Below are 17481 nucleotides of genomic sequence, written 5' to 3'. Positions count from 1 at the left end.
TGGACAATTTGTGTATGCGACGTGTCAACGCTCGGCTTGTTCCGATTCACCTCAATTTGTTCAACATTATCAACGATTTTAAGGCCAAAAATTCAATAAATACCATCGAACAGCCACCGTATTCACCTGATCTTGCACCGTGTGACTTTTTCCTGTTTCCCAAACTCAAATTACCCCTCAGAGGAACGCGTTTTGAATCCATAGAAGACGTAAAACAGAATTCGCAGAGGGAACTCAAAGCCATACCGGAAAGCGCCTATAAAAATGTTTTGATGATTGGAAGAAACGTTGGCATTTGTGTATCGCTTCTAATGGAGCATATTTTGAAGGAGATAAAATAAATATTGATGAAGATTAAGAATTTTGCGTTTTATTTAAAAATTTCCGGAAGCTTTTCGGTCACAATGTATTATGTATAAAGATATACATGGAGCTACAAATTTGCATTTTGTTTAGTGCAAACACACATTACTATAAAAAATTCACTTTATTTACTTAATTTAATTTATTAATTAGGCATCAGTACAGTTAACTTAATTTTTAAAGCTTTCAAAAATACCAGGTGTACCGGTATGAAATAAGCGTTTTTTGGTGAAAATAAAACACTAATTATTAATAGGAAAGTAAAAAACATTTTATTCAAAGTATTGGCCATTGCTTTCTACACATTTTGACCACTTTTCTGGCAATTTGTGGATACCACGCCAAAAAAATTGTTCGTTTTTTAAAGCCACTTTTCTTCAAATGAAAACAAAAAATTAATGCTTTCCGCAAATCATCACTTTCTGGTACAAAATTCGACATTTTTAACACGATGAAAAAATATGATGTCTGTTCAATGACTTGATGTATACTAAATATGTATACATATGTCATAGCAAACAAACAAAAAGAAATAAAGGCTCGTTCACAACAAATGTTCCCTGTCGGAACATATGTATCTTTACGCTCGCTTCATACCGGTACACCTGGTATATAGATCTTCAATTGTTGATTTTTGGGTATTTAACCGTAACCGTAGTTAGATTCGATATCATCTCTACTATTTAATAAATTCAAATTCACAAGGTCCCATTAACACTATATCTGTTTATTGGTCAAATTACGGATTTTTTGTTTCGATTTTGTAGCAGTATTTTGTTCAAAACAAGGTCGCTGATCTTAACAGTAATCAATTCCTTTTGAAATAAGTAAGTTTCACTTCACCAATTAAGTTCAATTACGAAACTTAGCTTCAAACCTGCGTTAGTACCAAAAAATTGCAGTAGACTGTTAACTTTGTCGAACGTAATGCATTTTATTGCATCAGAACTATATTCTGATACTCAAAAACACTATTATATATAAAACTAATTACTCGCATATAAAAAATTCGAAGTATTTATGTAAAACGTAACACATTTTCATAATTCTATAGCATTCTATAAAAGCTAGTAAGGAGCCCTGATGACTTAGAAGCTACTCTGTTTTAATTGAAAACTGTAATCGAAATCTTAATGTTATGATAACTGTGAAGTATCTTTACAATAATTCTATCTTAGTAGAGAAATCTCTTATTAAGCTAAAAAGATTTTGGCTATTAACTTTGATGATGTTTACTTAATTTGGTGATGTTGACTTAACGAAATGTAAGCTTCCTACAACAGCAGTAAGGCTACACCAGCTTCTTTCACGACAATCTTAGCGTACAGAATGAACATTATCAAAGCTGCGACCTAACCTCTACATGATAGCGGTAGCCAGGGTAGCCAGTACACTCGTCACGATAGTCGTTATTGCCAACGTATCGTGTTGAGGTACTCCATAAGTAATCTCGCCGTCACCATTTCGTCAACGTTTTATGAGATTTATCGCAATATTATTATCTCTTTGTCGCCTAACTAAATAGTTATATTAATTAGTGCTGGGTATTGTTGATGGTTATTATACTGTATTATAATATATATTATATTATGATTATAAATTATATAATCAATATCGATTTTGATAACATTTTCTCGATATTAGCAATGCAAGAAGCGTAGAGCTTTAGGTAAAAATGCAATGAAAATACAGAACTAATATTTTATTTTATTATTTATATTTTATTAAATGTTTCAATACTGCATAATTTTAGTCAAGTTTTACTATATACCATTATCTAAAGTGTTTGATAACGGACGAATAGTGAGTTGACATTTTTTAATAAGGTACGCCGCGTATCGTAAGCTGTTAAGATTAAACTTATTGATATATGTACAGTATTATTACAAATCAAATAGATAAAAAACTTTTATTTTACAGTATACGTTTTTCTATATTGCAACTACTTGTTGTACTTATATAATATATTCCATTGATTTTAAATTACTCTACTATGAAACTTTAAAAAAACCTTCTTCTGAATATTTAGACAACAAATGATGCACTTCTTCCAGAAAAGCAGGATTGCTGTATAAGGACTTGCGAAAGTCTCTTGAACCCATAGCCTTTTCCAAACAAAAGCTTTTGTCTAGCCATACATAACGAACTGGTAAGCACATAGCAAAAATAAAAAATTCTATAACAAAAGAAAATAATCAAAGTAAAATGTTTAGTGCAAAATAAAAAACCATGTATAGAAAAAAAGAAAAACTTACCAAGATGCTTGTGCTTTAAAAACAAGGCTCTAATATCACTTAATTCGGGAAGAGTGCCACCAAAACCAACCTTACTTAAGATTGACTTGAAATGACTATAATACAGATGGAGTAACTCATCGAAGCGTTTAAAACGTTGTTCACGTGATAACATCATATAGAATGCATTGCTTAAATCAACTACTATAGGACCAACAAAACTCATTTGAAAGTCCAAGAATAGTGCGTTCTCTAAATTTCTTTGATTTGTATGATTCTTAAACATCATGTTTTTAAAATGAAAGTCTCCATGACACAGCACGTATATACCATCTTTTTGTGGATTTTCACGATACTCATCACATGTTTTACGACAATTTTCCATCATATCTTTTTGTAATGTCTCAAAAAATGGTTTGTATTGGTTCAACGAAGGCACTTCGTCTAGCATTTCTATAACCAATGGTATGGAATCAGTCATAAAATCATTTTGACACATTTTTGGTTGATTCATGACACAGTAACGAAAAGTGTCAAATAGTTCTGGTTCCTAAAACAGAGAGAGATTTTGTTCAATTTTAACAAAAGTGATACTATAGCATGTATAATTTTAAATTTAACCTTTTCAAGTAGAAAATAACTAATTCCATGAAACAATGCCAATTTTCTAAAGACTTCTTTTACTTCCTCCATATTAACATCGCGTTCACGTAGTATACTGTAACCAAGAGGTACAAGATCTTCCAAAATTATGAACTGTTTTGGATTTAAGCCCCAATGTAAACATCTGTAAGGAAAAATTTTTTAAAGGAAATAAAAAAATAAAAAAAAATAATAATATACATATATATTAAAAATTAAAATTAAAAAAATATACCATACATATCAAAATTGGTTCATTAGGTTTACACTTCTACTGAGAAAGGTTTTTACTTTTAGAATGCAATATATGAAATATTGATTTTGTGTAGGTTGTATTTTGTATTGTATTGTGAGGCAATATTTTGCCTTCTAAAATGAAATAAGCGTCTGAATTAGAGTACTACAATTGTTGTTGTGTTCAGATCTATTAGACAAATTAAACTAAAACTACTGCAGTAAAAATAAGTTTACTGGTAACATAGATTAGCTTAGGCCGCGGTGGTGACTTTCAACACCAACACAAGTGACATACGTCAATAATTTTTTATGTACTTATATCAATTGCTTCAACGAACTAGTTGGTAAGTGAGGCATAGAAACCTACAATTAATCACATCATCAACATAAGTACCAAATGTCAATCTACTTACAGTCACATAGAAACCTTCTGTTTCAAGATAAAAAATAACCAACCCAACTTACTTGGGTCCAAATGTTGTGTCATCACCAACGGAGCGTAGAATACTTTCAAATTTTGGTAAAATTTTAGTGTAAATACCAATTTCAGTTTCAAAAATTCTAGTGTCGCCAAGAAAATCTTTCTTATCCCCCTCCATTTCAGGCATGGTCTTAATAATCATAGACTTAACATTCTGCACACCTGCCAAATTGTACTCTACTTTGGCTCGGAACATAACACTGGCATAATGATCGCCCTTCAGAGTCCCCGGAGTTAATTCAAAATTATTAATTTCAACGTCGTCTACTTTCTCACAATTCTGTAGAACGGTTTCAAAAAATTCCCTATTTAACCACTCCGGTGCGACCAATTCATCTTCACTGTAAATTTCTGTTGACGTCATAATAATTGCGGCTTTTTTTTACACGTGTACTTTTAAAAAAAACAAACGCCGATACCCCCTCGAGTGAACGAAATTCACCGGCAAACTAACGAATTTCTTACATATAATTTTGTTTTTATTTATTATGCGCCAGTTCTCTCATATTCTTCCTATCTAAAATTATAAACAAACGCCAATAGAAATAAATTGCATGTGTGTTAGGTGTTGTGAAATTCATATACAAGTAAATCAAAAACAAAATAAAAACAAAAAATTATTTCAAACAAACAAAAACTCAAAACAAACCCAAGCAACCTGTTTTGCTACTTTACACACGTAATTGTTTGTATAGTGATGGGAATTGCTGCTCTCACTGAGAGCGGCACTACACTTGTGGTGCTCAACTTATTCTGTTTGCTCATTTTATGAAATTGTTTATAAATTAACAGCTGATGGCGTTTCAAAGCAAAAAAAAAAGAAAAAACAAGATTTTGTTTACTTGTTGATAGCAAATACTGATGTGTTTACACCCACAAAAAATTATTAATAGTAAATTCTAAAATAAATTGTTTAAACAACATTTTTTGCACGCATAAAGAGATGGTTGTGTTGATTATTGAGCGATGTTAAGTTGTGACTGAATAAAAATGTTTTTTTTATCAAATAATATTTAATATTTAAATAATATTTAATACCTTAGATTAAGTCTACTTTTTATATATATTTAATTTTATTTCTTTTTATGTTAAAATAATTTTTTATTTCTTTAGATTTGTGAATTCTAAATAGAGTTCCTAAGTCTAGAGGTACTCAAGATTTGGACCAACTTTTGGTTGAAGGTTTAATATTTTCGGGTTTTATTGTATATTTCAAAAGTTACCGTTTTACAAAAGTTTTTATTTTTAATCGTCACTTGAAAGCTTCATTGAGGGTTTATACTTCAATTACATTGCTTAAATAATAGTCAAATAAAAAATGTACCAATTAGTTAAGGAACTTACAATCTGTTTTATCTCCATAAGACTTGTGAGAAACAAACTTTAAGAGATGGGGGCATGTGATATGATATACATTTTCTTTATGAATAAAACTTGTGTTTCAAGACAGTTACAAAAAAAACAAAAACACAACAAATATACGAAGACAATAACTTATTTCATAGAACCGTGTTAAGATATTTGAAGACGAGAAATAAGTTATAGTTCTTGCGTTAATGTTATCATTAGCTGATTGGTAATTCTAGCTGGGTTATTTTTCAAGCAAATCTAAAATCTAAAACAAATAAATGGAGCGGTATGAAATCATTATCTTTTGTCTAACTTATATCCACATTTCGTAAAAATATCGACAGTTTTATTTTATTACCATTTTAATAAAAATCTATTAGTTATATTCTTCAACTCTTTTCGAAAGAAATGATTTAATGTGACTTATTATCGATTAGTAAAACCGATTTCCGCACATATATATGCATGCATACATATTCAAAGTTCAAAAATGCATATTATTTTATTTCCACAGTTAATTGGGACTTATTGTAAATATAATCATTTCTACTGAATTATATTACCTTGTACCGTATGTCGAAAGTAACGAAAATTAATTCGAAAACAGATTTTTTTATAAATTTATTGTAGTATATATTATTTATTTATAATATCAAAATATATATATAAATTTAATCGAAAATAGTGTCTTCTAATTTGACTTACTACAACTTGAATAAAGTAATTCTTTAAGCTGTTTTAATTCATCACTAAAATTGATCAAATTTTAAAACAACTAATATCAAAATTTCGATTGTTTAATGTCAATGGTTTAATTAATGTGATTGCTAGTTATGGGATTATGAAAAGCTACACCCCATGCACTATTCTCTAAACTCAGAAACTACATTGTAGTTTAGATTTTGAATAAATTCTTAAATTAATTTTTGGTTTAGGTGGTATTCTACATGCTTTTGAGACGAACAAATAGATAAGCATATCCATATTGCTTCGGTGATCTAGTATCGTTGTACTGGCATTGTTATCTGAAAGTATTATATACGACTCGAAATGGTCTTTATCATACACAAGCAAGTGAAACATAAATTGCATTTCAGCAAACGTTGCAATAAAGCCTGTATAAAACGTTAAAAACATATTTAAAAAGAGTACTTTGAAGTACTTCAACCTTGTAATTGCATATTTTTGTTTAAAGCATTTGCTACTCGCATTTGGAAAATATTCGTGACGAAGCCAGAGAGCACCTAATAGTTGAGAACATTTGCAAAAAAACGGTCGATTGTCAATGCCTTGCATTTGGTGGAGTAGATAAAAATAATCTCTGTATTTTTTATAAAAGCAATCAAACTGATTCAGCAAAGATAGTCGATAGTAACTCATAAAAGTGCAATGAAGTTGTGCATATTTCAGACCATATGAATTATTTGGTATTTTGATATTCTCAAACCAAAGCATTTTTTTAGAAATCGCAATATCCTAATATATTGATTTTTTAACTTAAATTTTTGACTATATTTTAATATTGAACATAATAATGTTAGTAAGCAAATTTCAGTATTGCTTTGTACAATAACAAAAATTTTTTTCATTATAATATTTTTATAAGTAACTTTAGCTTATTGTTAATTTGACTTCAACACTGAAATATTTGAAAACTATTTTTTGTAATAAACAAATTAGTTTATTCATTAATTGAAATAAATAATTATTACGTATGATGTCGTATTATTCAATACGACAATAAAAATTATCATATTAAATTAAAAAAGGTTAGTGAAAGTCATTCTTGGTTTGCAAATTTATATAAAAGTCCAGTGTAATTACTGCCATGAAGACACAACAGTACGGTGCTCTTAACACGCATTTCGGTTTAACGCGAACAACGAGTCAATACTTTTCTGTCCAAACCGCGGCTTTCTGTAATAGACGGAAATCCGAAAGCACTCCAAGGCTGTTTTTGAGGTCAATATAAAGAAATCTTCCTGGATAAATACAAAGCAATAGGTCGACTTAGTGTAGCCTATATTACCCCAGTACAGGCCCCACAATGGAAAGTTATCCAATCTTGTTAAAATGCAGTTTTGCGATTAAGAAGCGTATCGAATGACCATTCTCATGCAGAATATAAAATACTTTAATATAGTAAGCTATATTAATATAATAATATAATTAACTATTGTCTAAACGAGATTTAATTGTGTGCCACACAAATGATGATCCCAATAATTATATGATGCGTGGAGTCTCGATTAGGATGCATCCGACGATCCGTTTCATCGTATTTGGAATATATCGGTGTCCATTGCAATCGTTTAAGGTCGAATACAAACGACCAACGATTTTATCCTTTTGATACCATCGTTACACAACGATAAAGTTTTTTAATAAACCTCCGTCTGATGTCTCCAGAAAAAAGCGTTGTCTTTTTTAAACAATAAGAATCATGCTAGCCCTATTCATATCAATACCTTCGTTCTCAATGTGTGCCCTAACTTCAGTTAAACTCTTTAAGATCTGACCCATCTGTTCTTATCGCTTTATGTGCCCACCAATTTGAGTTTTATTGATCTGTGAGTCTGAGGCATTAAAGTAACTCAGTTTCTACGTCTCGATCCAGACTAGTTTTAATTAAAACATATACATCCCACACCGATTCCGTCCCACAATCAATCGCTTTCATCGTTCTAACCTCTTACAACTTAACCAACCCATGTATACGGATTAATTGCATATATATGCTCTGCTATATAGATTTGCTCGTGCGAGAACAACAATATTCTTTCAAGGATCGATTAGGTAAAGTCGCATAAAAAAAATTAGTAAAATATTGTTAATATATTTTATTTGCTCAGTAAATGCATTTTATTATAGTGTTGCAATATTTCTTAAAACAAATTATTACTTTAAAAATAATTGTTAAAAAGTGCAATTATACTAAGTCCTCAAAATATCCTCGGTGTAACAATTTGGGTAGCAAATGCTGAAGTTCTTCTATGTATCCTTTATCATTGTATAATGTTTTGCGATATTCTCTTGAACTCATAAGCTTTTCTGCATCCAAGGTTTTACTTAGTAATCCGTAACACATTGGTAGAAAGCTAGACAGCAAAAAAAATCCTGAAATCAAATTAAAATGTTTAAAAAAATTAAAAATATTTTTAAATAAAATTAAAGTTACCCAAATATTTGTGCTTTAAAAACATGGCTTTGACTTCAGCAAATTTAGGTATAGTGCTATGAAAATCAATCTTTTCCAGAGTAGCTTTAAAATGATTGTAGTATAAATGGAACAATTCCTCAAAATGATGCATGCGTTGCTCTCTGGAGCAAGCCATGTAAAATGTATTGTACAAATCTGTGGCTGTGGTTCCCACGTGGCAAAGTTGAAAATCAAGTATAAGTATATCTTCTAGTTTCATATCGATGGGATTGTGTTTAAACATCAAATTTTTATAATTAAAATCGCCATGACATAAAACATATATACTATCATTCTGTCGATTTTCACGAAACTCATCATATGTTTGACGACATTTCTTGAACAAATTTTTTTGAATTGCCTCAAAATAAGGCTTGTACATACGTAGTGAAGGTATTTCATTTAACATTTCAATAAATATTGCTATACCGTCTGTCATCAGTTCACTGTCGCAAATTGCTGACTGATTCATTAAACCATACTTAAGATTGTCAAAGAGTTCTGGTTCCTGAAAAAAGCATTAAAACATTTTATTAATGATTCACAAATATTTTTCTTGTACGAACTTTTATATTGAGTGAATAGCCAATAGCATGAAAAACGGCTAATTTTCGCATTATTTCTCTTATTTCTTCCATATTGATTTCCCGATCACGTTGCACAGTATATCCAAGCGGTACGAGATCTTCAAAAACTATGCACTTTTTAGGATGCAAACTAAAGTATAAACAGCTAAAAAGATAGTTCATATTTAGAAATTATACAATTAATAAAATATCTTTTGGGTACACTTTTGGGTATAAATGGAACCGACAAACAAGAAGCATCAATGTATATGCAAAGATTATGTACAAAAAAATCAAAAATTTGTCAGCAATCAGCATTAATGCGAATAATATCTCAATAAGAACACGAGTTTACTTAAGAAAAGAACATTTTAATTGACTAACATATGTAAGTAAATGGCATTAAAGATTTTTTGAAAAAATTTTTTAACTCTGTATATGATTTTCACTTAAAACTCTCGAGTTTACTTTGTAAACTTTTTACAAACAACAATAATATTATTATTGGTATTCTCATACAATTTTTTTCGGTAGTAATAACAATAGTACTTATACATCTTTACACAAAGTTTTATAAAGTTATACGTTATGAACCATCTTCCTTATACTTACTTCGGTCCAATTTTTGTGCTATCTCCTATGGATCGTAAAATACTTTCAAATTTTGGCAAGACTTTAGTGTAAAGAGTTACTTCAGTTTCAAAGATATGTGTTTCCATCAACATATCTTTTTTTGCTCCTTCCATTTCAGGCATTATTTTTATAATTAAAGATCGCTTTTTCTGCAAACCCTGAATCTTGTAATCCACATTTGCTCTAAATATAACACTGGCAAAATGATCGCCCTTGACAGTGCCTGGAGTGAGTTTAAATTTACACACCTCCACTTTCGTCACATTTTCACAACTTTGTAATACTGCTTCGAAAAAATCGATATTGACCCACTCCGGTGGTACTAGTTCATCTTCATGAAAACTTTCCGTTGGCGAAGTCATAATGGGTAATGCACGTGCACTCGTACTCTTTCGAAAATAATTTATTTAGATTGGTACTGTACGAGCGAACTTCTATAGAAGTGTGAATGTTTTCGAACGAATCTTTATATATTTTATATTTTATATTACATGGAGTTCATATCAGTTGTTCTCTCATATCTGAAATGTCTGAGTATCTATAAGTACAAACAAACTGCACGTGTTTACGAATGTTGTGAAATACGTTTTTAAGCAAAACAAACGCAAACTCAAAACAAAACTGAGGAAAATAAGTTTGTTCTACAGTCTAGGAAAAATGTTAGTAATTAATTTATAAAAAAAACGTTACGTTTTTTATTTAAAATTTTGAGCCATGAGGAACAATAACTACATGTATTACATTTTTTTGGGGTTATAATTTTTTATTACAATTGGAGAAGATATACTAACTAAATAGAATAGATGTAGAAGATATAGCTTTGTTTGCACAAATGAATGAAATGGAATAAAAAGTTAGAATTAATGAAGAATGTGAAGGAAACGCCTTGTCGAGAAAAATTCTACATAATGATTTGTTATGCTAAGACTTGAGGGTATGTATCATTTAGTCCAATAAATATCTTTTAATTCATTGCCTAATATTTTCCTTTACATACATTAAATGGTTTAAAAATTATAATGGGTCAAATTTTATTTTTTACATATTGCTCGATAAATTTTTTTGGAAACTGAATTTATCTAAATTTTTTTTTGGTTAAAATGAAAGAACACAATACGAGTAAAAGAATTCATGCGAAATGATAATATATATCATAAATAATTACTGGACGTTTGAGACATCATAAACATTATAGGACACACGTGAAGATATAATACAAAAGATTTATAGTATTGAATCTATTAGATAACCTTAAAAATAATAAGACATAAGATAATAAATTAAAAGTACATTTATTCATAGTACATTAAATAAACATATATTATAAGCTGCAGACGTGGTTAAAACTGAAAAATTCATTATTCAAAATATAAAAAAAAAGATCCAGCAAGTATTATCTTTTAATGATACTAGAATAATATGGTTCAATATTTTTCGTTTCATATTTAGACAATATTCAAGTGATTTAAAAAATCAAAATAAGTTATAGATTTTGAAAAGACCTTTGTAATTAGTATTTCTTTAATTATATTGGAGGGTTATATATCTGAGCGTTTAGATACTAAGGTATGGGGATTATGACGCTGTTGTCATAAACATAATATTAATATTTAAGGTTAATTTTTTCTTGCCGATAATGGCGTGTCTTTCTCTGACGAAAGAAACTATTTAAAAGTTAGACGGATTCGAATAGCAAAGAAATGACAAACACAAAAATTTATTTTTAATTTTATTAAAAATTTGGCTGACCATACAACGCTGTTTCGAGTATTGCCAAGTACTCTTCATCAGTGGTCTTTGGAAATAATCAAATTTTATTTAATTAGTTTATAGTCCATATATAATTTGTTTGGACTGCAAGTGCCAGGCTTAGAACTCGTGCCTGTCAAATTAGAAGCGATGACTAATCGTGTTTATCCACAAGAAGCCAGGCTGCACAAACTTTCAATGCTCAAGTTCCAGGTTTTTTTGTCACTTATTTTTTATTTAATTAGTGACACCACGCAAAGCACTTGCCGTGCTTTAAATAAAGCTGTAGTTTATAAGCTCGTTCTAATTTAAAGCACGGCAAGTGCTTTGGTAGTACAACAATGTAAATTTGAGAGCATAAATAAGGGTAAGGGCGCTAATTATTTTCGGCAAATCTCATGATCACATCAATTTAACTGTTCCAGATCTTCTGCAGCAACTAGTCAACGTTGTAGAAATTTTGTTGCAAAAACAATTATTGGAAAAATTAAACATAGTTTTTTCAGGTATTAGTTTTGTAAATATAATTTTATAAACTGGACGACTAATTTTAAAAAAAATTCGATTCACTTTGTCTAAGATTCAATGTATTCAATATTGTTGAATAGGAAAGAGTACTTATGAATATAATTCGGGTTGGTAAACGAAGTTCGCAGGAAACAGAGAGGTGGTTAAGAGTTGATATAGGTACTATACATCTAAATTATTTTTTTGAGTATTTTGAGTATACACTATATATGTATTTAAGACATATATAGTGTATTAGTAGATGAGCTAATATGAAACCTTTCCGTGAGCTGTCGAAACAAATCAATAATGGCAGTTTTGTAAATGTTGATCCCTAAATATACCTAAATAAATTGTACACAAGAAATTGAAACAATGTAATATGATTAATAGGTAAAGAGAGTGAGAGGACTGTAAAGTACAAAATTGATTTTTTTTGAATATAAAATTTAATTAGTAATATAAACCATTGCACTCAAACCTAAAATTCTTTTGTTTAATAAATAATCTTATCTCCAATTCACATGTATTTTATCAGATATGTACTTCTGTTAAAAGTACTAGATACTTTTTGATAGAATATTGAATATAGCAAATGTGTATATAAATCAAACCGGCGAAAAATTTTCATTTCCAGCGTTAAGAATATATTTAATTTTCTCAACTATAAGCTTTTCAAATCATTTTTTGAATCAATTATAATTTATTATAATTCATTCTTTTATTTTTGCACAAATTTAGTTGAATATAATAACAAAAAAGTTTCTCATTGAACATAAGTAATTTTACTTAAATGCTTTCAAATCCACTAGTTTTATTAAGCGAACATAATAATCAAAAATGATAATAGTTCCATGTTTCTTTTATTATTGTTTGTTTGGAACTCACCAATAAGAGCGCATATATATAATTTATAAAAATTTTTAAGTTCCTTTAATTGCAATAAATAATTTTTAAAAACTATAATATTTTCAAATTAAGTCTTCAAAATAGCCACTGTGTAAATATTTTGGAAGCAATTGATGAAGTTCATCCAGAAACCCCTGATCATAGTATAATGTCTTGCGATATTCTCCTGAACTCATAACCTTATCGACATCCATAACCTTCTTAAGTAGTTCGTACCGCATTGGCAAAAATGTAACCAATAGCATTAATTCTATAAGAAAATGAAATATTAAGATTATTGAAAATATTTACTTAACAAAATAAAATATACCAAAATGTTTGTGTTTCAAAAACATTGCCCTGATTTCGCTCAATTTAGGCACCACCCCATCAAACCCAATTTTGTTTAGTATTGTCCTGAATTGACTGTGGTACAGATAGAGTAATTCATCGAAATGCTGGAAGCGTTGCTCCCTCGAGCTCATCATATAAAATGCATAGTATAAATCATTTACAATGGGTCCAATATAGCTAAGCTGAAAATCTAAGAAAAGTCCATCTTCAAGTTGTTTATTCAAAGGATTATTTCTGAACATTAAATTTTTAAAATGAAAATCTCCATGGCAGAGCACATATATTCCACTACTCTGCGGATTTTTGCGAAATTCATCAAATGTTTGACGACATTTTTCAAAAACATCTCTTTGAAGTACTTCAAAATATGGTTTATATTCACGGAGTGTTGGTATGTCATTTAGCAATTCTACAAAGAATTTTATACCATCTGTCATAAATTCATTTCCGCATATTGCTGGTTCATTCATTAAGCCATATTGCAAACCATCAAATAGTTTTGGTTCCTGAAAAAAATCATTAAGTTACCATCTTTTCGGAACAAAAGTTCTTCTTTCCTAAAAACCTTAATGTTTTGTGAGTAACTCATTGCATGGAACACTCCTAACTTCCGCATAATTTCTTTCATTTCGTCCATGTTGACATCGCGATCACGAAGCACTGTATACCCAAGTGGCACAAGGTCCTCAAAGACTATGCACTTCTTGGGATATAAACTGTGATACAAACAGCTTGAAAAAAAAACATAGGTTATTAATCAATGGATCAATAATAGTAAGCAAAATTTTAATATTAAGGCTAATAATTAATTAATTAATAATTTTACTTACTGTTATCTTTTTTAAGTAATGTTTTTTAAATCATTGTGTAAAAACTTATGCATAAATAGTGATTATACAATATTTAACTAAAGAAATTTACTGTCTAATATTCCATGAGGCTATTAAAGTTTGGAGCAAGTGGAGTAAAGTAAATCCAAATTTGTATCATATATTTCCAAAAACTGGAAGGAGATGTAGAATAGCGTCATGCATAACGATCTGGATGGCTTATGATATTAAGGAATTTGTTCTGTTCTGTTTATTATATGATGAAGACTTTTTTTTTTTTATAATGACTTTATATGGAAAATATTATATGACAATATTGCCCGTAGAAATGTATATATAATTTACCACCAGAAGAGTTACCAGAAGTGGAGAAGTTAGCAACTACTCCAGCCCTATGATATAGCCTTATATATAACTGCAGGTTCAGAATGTTACCTATAAGATGCTTTTTTGGTAATTTTTGTCTTTATTGATTTGCATTTATTTTCCTGACTCAAAGTGGGTTTCTTTGTTTCAATTTGAGATTCCTAACCTGTTATAACGGCTATCTGTACTAAGTCATTTCATAGTGTGCATCGGTGATTATTATTGCAAATTATATTATTTTTTTGAAATAAAGATACTTTCAACCTTTGAAAGTATCTTTTCATCAAGCGTAGGCATCAGGCGAAATAGTCAAGTTAAGGATCCATCCTATTATTTGCACCTTATTAAATTAGTAAATAGTTTTGTCTTTGAGCAATATATCATTGCAATATGGATGTGTACAGTTTTGTGGAGTGTTAGATAACAAACAGATCGATTATTTGAATAATTACTAGATATTTTTTGAAGTGCAACAGTGGTTTGGAGCTATTTTCTACGGATTAAGTACAAATATTTTATCTTTTTGCAAAGTAAAAAAAATCTATTTTAATTTAAACAAAAGTATCATGGATTATTTATAAAAGCGAAATACAACAGATTTCAATACAAAATGCTCTTAAAAATATAATAAATTATTAACTTAACACTACCACTACATCAAAGGTCAATGAACTTTTTTGTCTTTTTTTAAGACAAATTAAATACGGTGTGTATTTAATTTGTCATTATTACACTATTACTTACTTCGGTCCAATTTTCGTGTTGTCTCCTATGGAGCGTAATATACTCTCAAACTTTGGCAAAATTTTGGTGTAGACAGCTATTTCAGTTTCAAAGATATGTGTTTCTGTTAACATATCTTTCTTTAGTCCTTCTAATTCAGGCATAGTTTTTATAATTAAAGATTTTGTTTTATGCAAATCATGTGATTTATAGTCCACGTTAGCTCTGAACATGACACTGGCATAATGGTCTCCCTTCATAGTACCCGGTGTGAGTTTAAAATTGATTATTTCTACTTCCACATTTTCACAATTCTGTAGTACATTTCTTAAAAACTCGTTATTTAACCATTCTGGAGCTACGAGTTCATCTACATTAAAATTTTCGAGAGTGGGTGACATTATACTAAACAATTGTTTAAAAAGTAGCTTTGCAAAATTATTTTCCGTATAGTTGGTAATCAATCCAAAGTCTTTTAAGTACTAATCAATTTAAAACAAATAATTTCTTTTTAACTTAAATGCATTATCGAAGCTCACTGATAAATTGCCAAATCTTTTAACGATCAGTGGACGAAACAACTTTTTATCTGTTTTTATTTACAAAAGTTATGAAATAAATAAATTATTTTGTATATATATATATACACGTTTATATATAATACATATAAAACGAAATGGCTTAACATGTTATCTCAAACCAGCGGTTCTTAAACTGTGTAATGTTATTATCTAACGAACGCCATATCAAAACATTGGTCCAAAAAATATATTCGGTTTGTTTTGGGAATGAATGGGTTGAGTAGAGAAATATTGCAGTATTTGAAAAATAGATATTATTTTTGCTGTATATATATGAGTGGATTATGTGTTCTCTTCATGGTACTTAATTAAGTATGCGGTATAGAGATTTTAGGGTTATATGTTGTAATTTAGCGTACAAAGCTTTACCTCAGGACCATGCAGTTTCTGCTAAAAATTTTTAATGAAAAAGATTTCTATAAGACTTTTATGTATAAAAAATCGAAATACTACCTGTTATATGTGTCAAACTTAAAATTATTTCTTTTATTGTTTATTGTAGTTGCAGAACTAAACATTAGTAAAACGATGTGATCTTATCACATGCTTCAATAAGACTGATTTGATACGGACTATATAAGTTGACTTAAAAAATTTTGGTAAGTAAAAATTTAACTTTATTTTAACTTAAAAGTGCAATTTTTTTGTTAGTGTTTCACTAAATTAAAACAAATGAAATGAGGAAAAAAAAGTTTGGGAACCAATGTTCCAAAACATAAAATAATAGTGTTTATTATTTTATGGCTATCAATTTTTACGTTCAGAATACATATTTGAGATTATAAAATTATTTATGAGAAACAGCTGATTGCAATTTACCAACACTGAACACTGAATAAACAATAATAATATTGATCTAATTAATTTAGCTCAATAAAACAATATTGATTACACTCACACAAAAATATTGGTACACAATTGCAATCATATATAATTCAAATGTATTCTGTCATAAGTTATGAGCAGATGAGTACAACTATCATTAAAACCATTTATTTATAATGAAATTAATAAAATAATTTATTTTTGTTTAAATGTGTTATTAAAGTCGAAAGGTTTCGAAAACCAAAACAAAAATTCATTTAACTTGTAAGTAGCTTAAAGATGCTATAAAGCAAGTTATTTAAGGTACGTAAGTTTATATTATAAACCAACTTAAGACTTTGCATTTTAGGTATATTTGTATATAAAATAAATTCAACTACTTTAATCTGATATACTCAATAACACTGTTCGGGAGCAATTATGCTCAACTATCAAAAAGTTTTTGTTATAAAATCAATTATATGCTCTGAATGCAGAAATAGCTTTATTTTCGGCAACAGTATGTAGAAATAGTAGTAGGTACTACCAGAAGTAATAATTCCACTACAATAGTAACACATAATAGTCGTTAGGAAGTCCACAAGAAACGAAACAACCATAAACACAACCAGCTGATTAAGTAAGTAGTATACAGGGTCACAGCAGTTAGCAGAATGTTACAAAATGCCAGTCATTAAATTTTTATTGTCAAGTGATAGCAATAATTGATTTATTGTTTCTGAAAAATAATAGTTGACAAAATCCTCTTTATATGATGTGTGTAACTGAAATATCACTAGGCTTTGCCTAATTATATTTCAGTTTTACTAAACTGAACTGTAAAATTGTTAATGCAATATAATAATTTTCAATAAATTCATTCAAAAAATCGAAAAATTAAGATCTAAGTTATTATATATGTTATCTATGTCATTTATAGATCAGTCAAAAAATTTCTTCAAAGCATCATCAAT

The 17481-nt window shown here is 29.1% G+C and overlaps 3 protein-coding genes across 3 annotated transcripts; all 3 read right to left on the bottom strand.

Annotated features, from left to right (window-relative positions):
- Positions 1-2114: 2114 nt before the first annotated feature.
- On the bottom strand, positions 2115-4391 carry LOC119678999. Its single transcript, XM_038091134.1, has 4 exons — positions 3942-4391; positions 3219-3384; positions 2619-3147; positions 2115-2539 (listed from the first exon to the last, which is right to left on the bottom strand). Exons 1-4 carry the CDS (start codon positions 4319-4321, stop codon positions 2355-2357), a joined length of 1260 nt encoding a protein of 419 aa, XP_037947062.1. The 5' UTR covers positions 4322-4391; the 3' UTR covers positions 2115-2354.
- Positions 4392-8163: 3772 nt separating this feature from the next.
- LOC119678992 lies at positions 8164-10123 on the bottom strand. The gene is made up of 4 exons (XM_038091128.1): positions 9685-10123; positions 9073-9238; positions 8486-9014; positions 8164-8424 (listed from the first exon to the last, which is right to left on the bottom strand). The coding sequence occupies exons 1-4, from the start codon at positions 10065-10067 to the stop codon at positions 8237-8239; spliced, it is 1266 nt and encodes a 421-aa protein (XP_037947056.1). The 5' UTR covers positions 10068-10123; the 3' UTR covers positions 8164-8236.
- Positions 10124-12915: 2792 nt separating this feature from the next.
- LOC119678994 lies at positions 12916-15582 on the bottom strand. Its single transcript, XM_038091130.1, has 4 exons — positions 15144-15582; positions 13769-13934; positions 13181-13709; positions 12916-13120 (listed from the first exon to the last, which is right to left on the bottom strand). The coding sequence occupies exons 1-4, from the start codon at positions 15521-15523 to the stop codon at positions 12933-12935; spliced, it is 1263 nt and encodes a 420-aa protein (XP_037947058.1). The 5' UTR covers positions 15524-15582; the 3' UTR covers positions 12916-12932.
- Between the last annotated feature and the right edge of the window lie 1899 nt (positions 15583-17481).

The sequence above is a fragment of the Teleopsis dalmanni genome, chromosome 2, assembly GCF_002237135.1.
Source record: "Teleopsis dalmanni isolate 2A chromosome 2, ASM223713v2, whole genome shotgun sequence".
In the NCBI taxonomy this organism is placed as follows: Eukaryota; Metazoa; Arthropoda; class Insecta; order Diptera; family Diopsidae; genus Teleopsis; species Teleopsis dalmanni.
Note: the sequence above shows the minus strand (reverse complement) of the source record. Positions and strands in the feature narration are given on the sequence as shown.

Bases quoted from the DNA above. Each gene is read 5' to 3' on its own strand.
- LOC119678999 (XM_038091134.1), bottom strand. From the start codon at position 4,321: ATGACGTCAACAGAAATTTACAGTGAAGATGAATTGGTCGCACCGGAG. The intron at 3,385-3,941 runs GTAAGTTGGGTT...TTTTCCTTACAG, and splicing joins GACACAACATTTGGACCCAA to ATGTTTACATTGGGGCTTAA. The intron at 2,540-2,618 runs GTAAGTTTTTCT...CTTTTGTTATAG, and splicing joins TTTAAAGCACAAGCATCTTG to AATTTTTTATTTTTGCTATG.
- LOC119678992 (XM_038091128.1), bottom strand. From the start codon at position 10,067: ATGACTTCGCCAACGGAAAGTTTTCATGAAGATGAACTAGTACCACCG. The intron at 9,015-9,072 runs GTTCGTACAAGA...TGCTTTTTTCAG, and splicing joins GCTATTCACTCAATATAAAA to GAACCAGAACTCTTTGACAA. The intron at 8,425-8,485 runs GTAACTTTAATT...ATTTGATTTCAG, and splicing joins TTTAAAGCACAAATATTTGG to GATTTTTTTTGCTGTCTAGC.
- LOC119678994 (XM_038091130.1), bottom strand. From the start codon at position 15,523: ATGTCACCCACTCTCGAAAATTTTAATGTAGATGAACTCGTAGCTCCA. The intron at 13,935-15,143 runs GTAAGTAATAGT...TTTTTTTTCAAG, and splicing joins AACACGAAAATTGGACCGAA to CTGTTTGTATCACAGTTTAT. The intron at 13,121-13,180 runs GTATATTTTATT...ATTTTCTTATAG, and splicing joins TTTGAAACACAAACATTTTG to AATTAATGCTATTGGTTACA.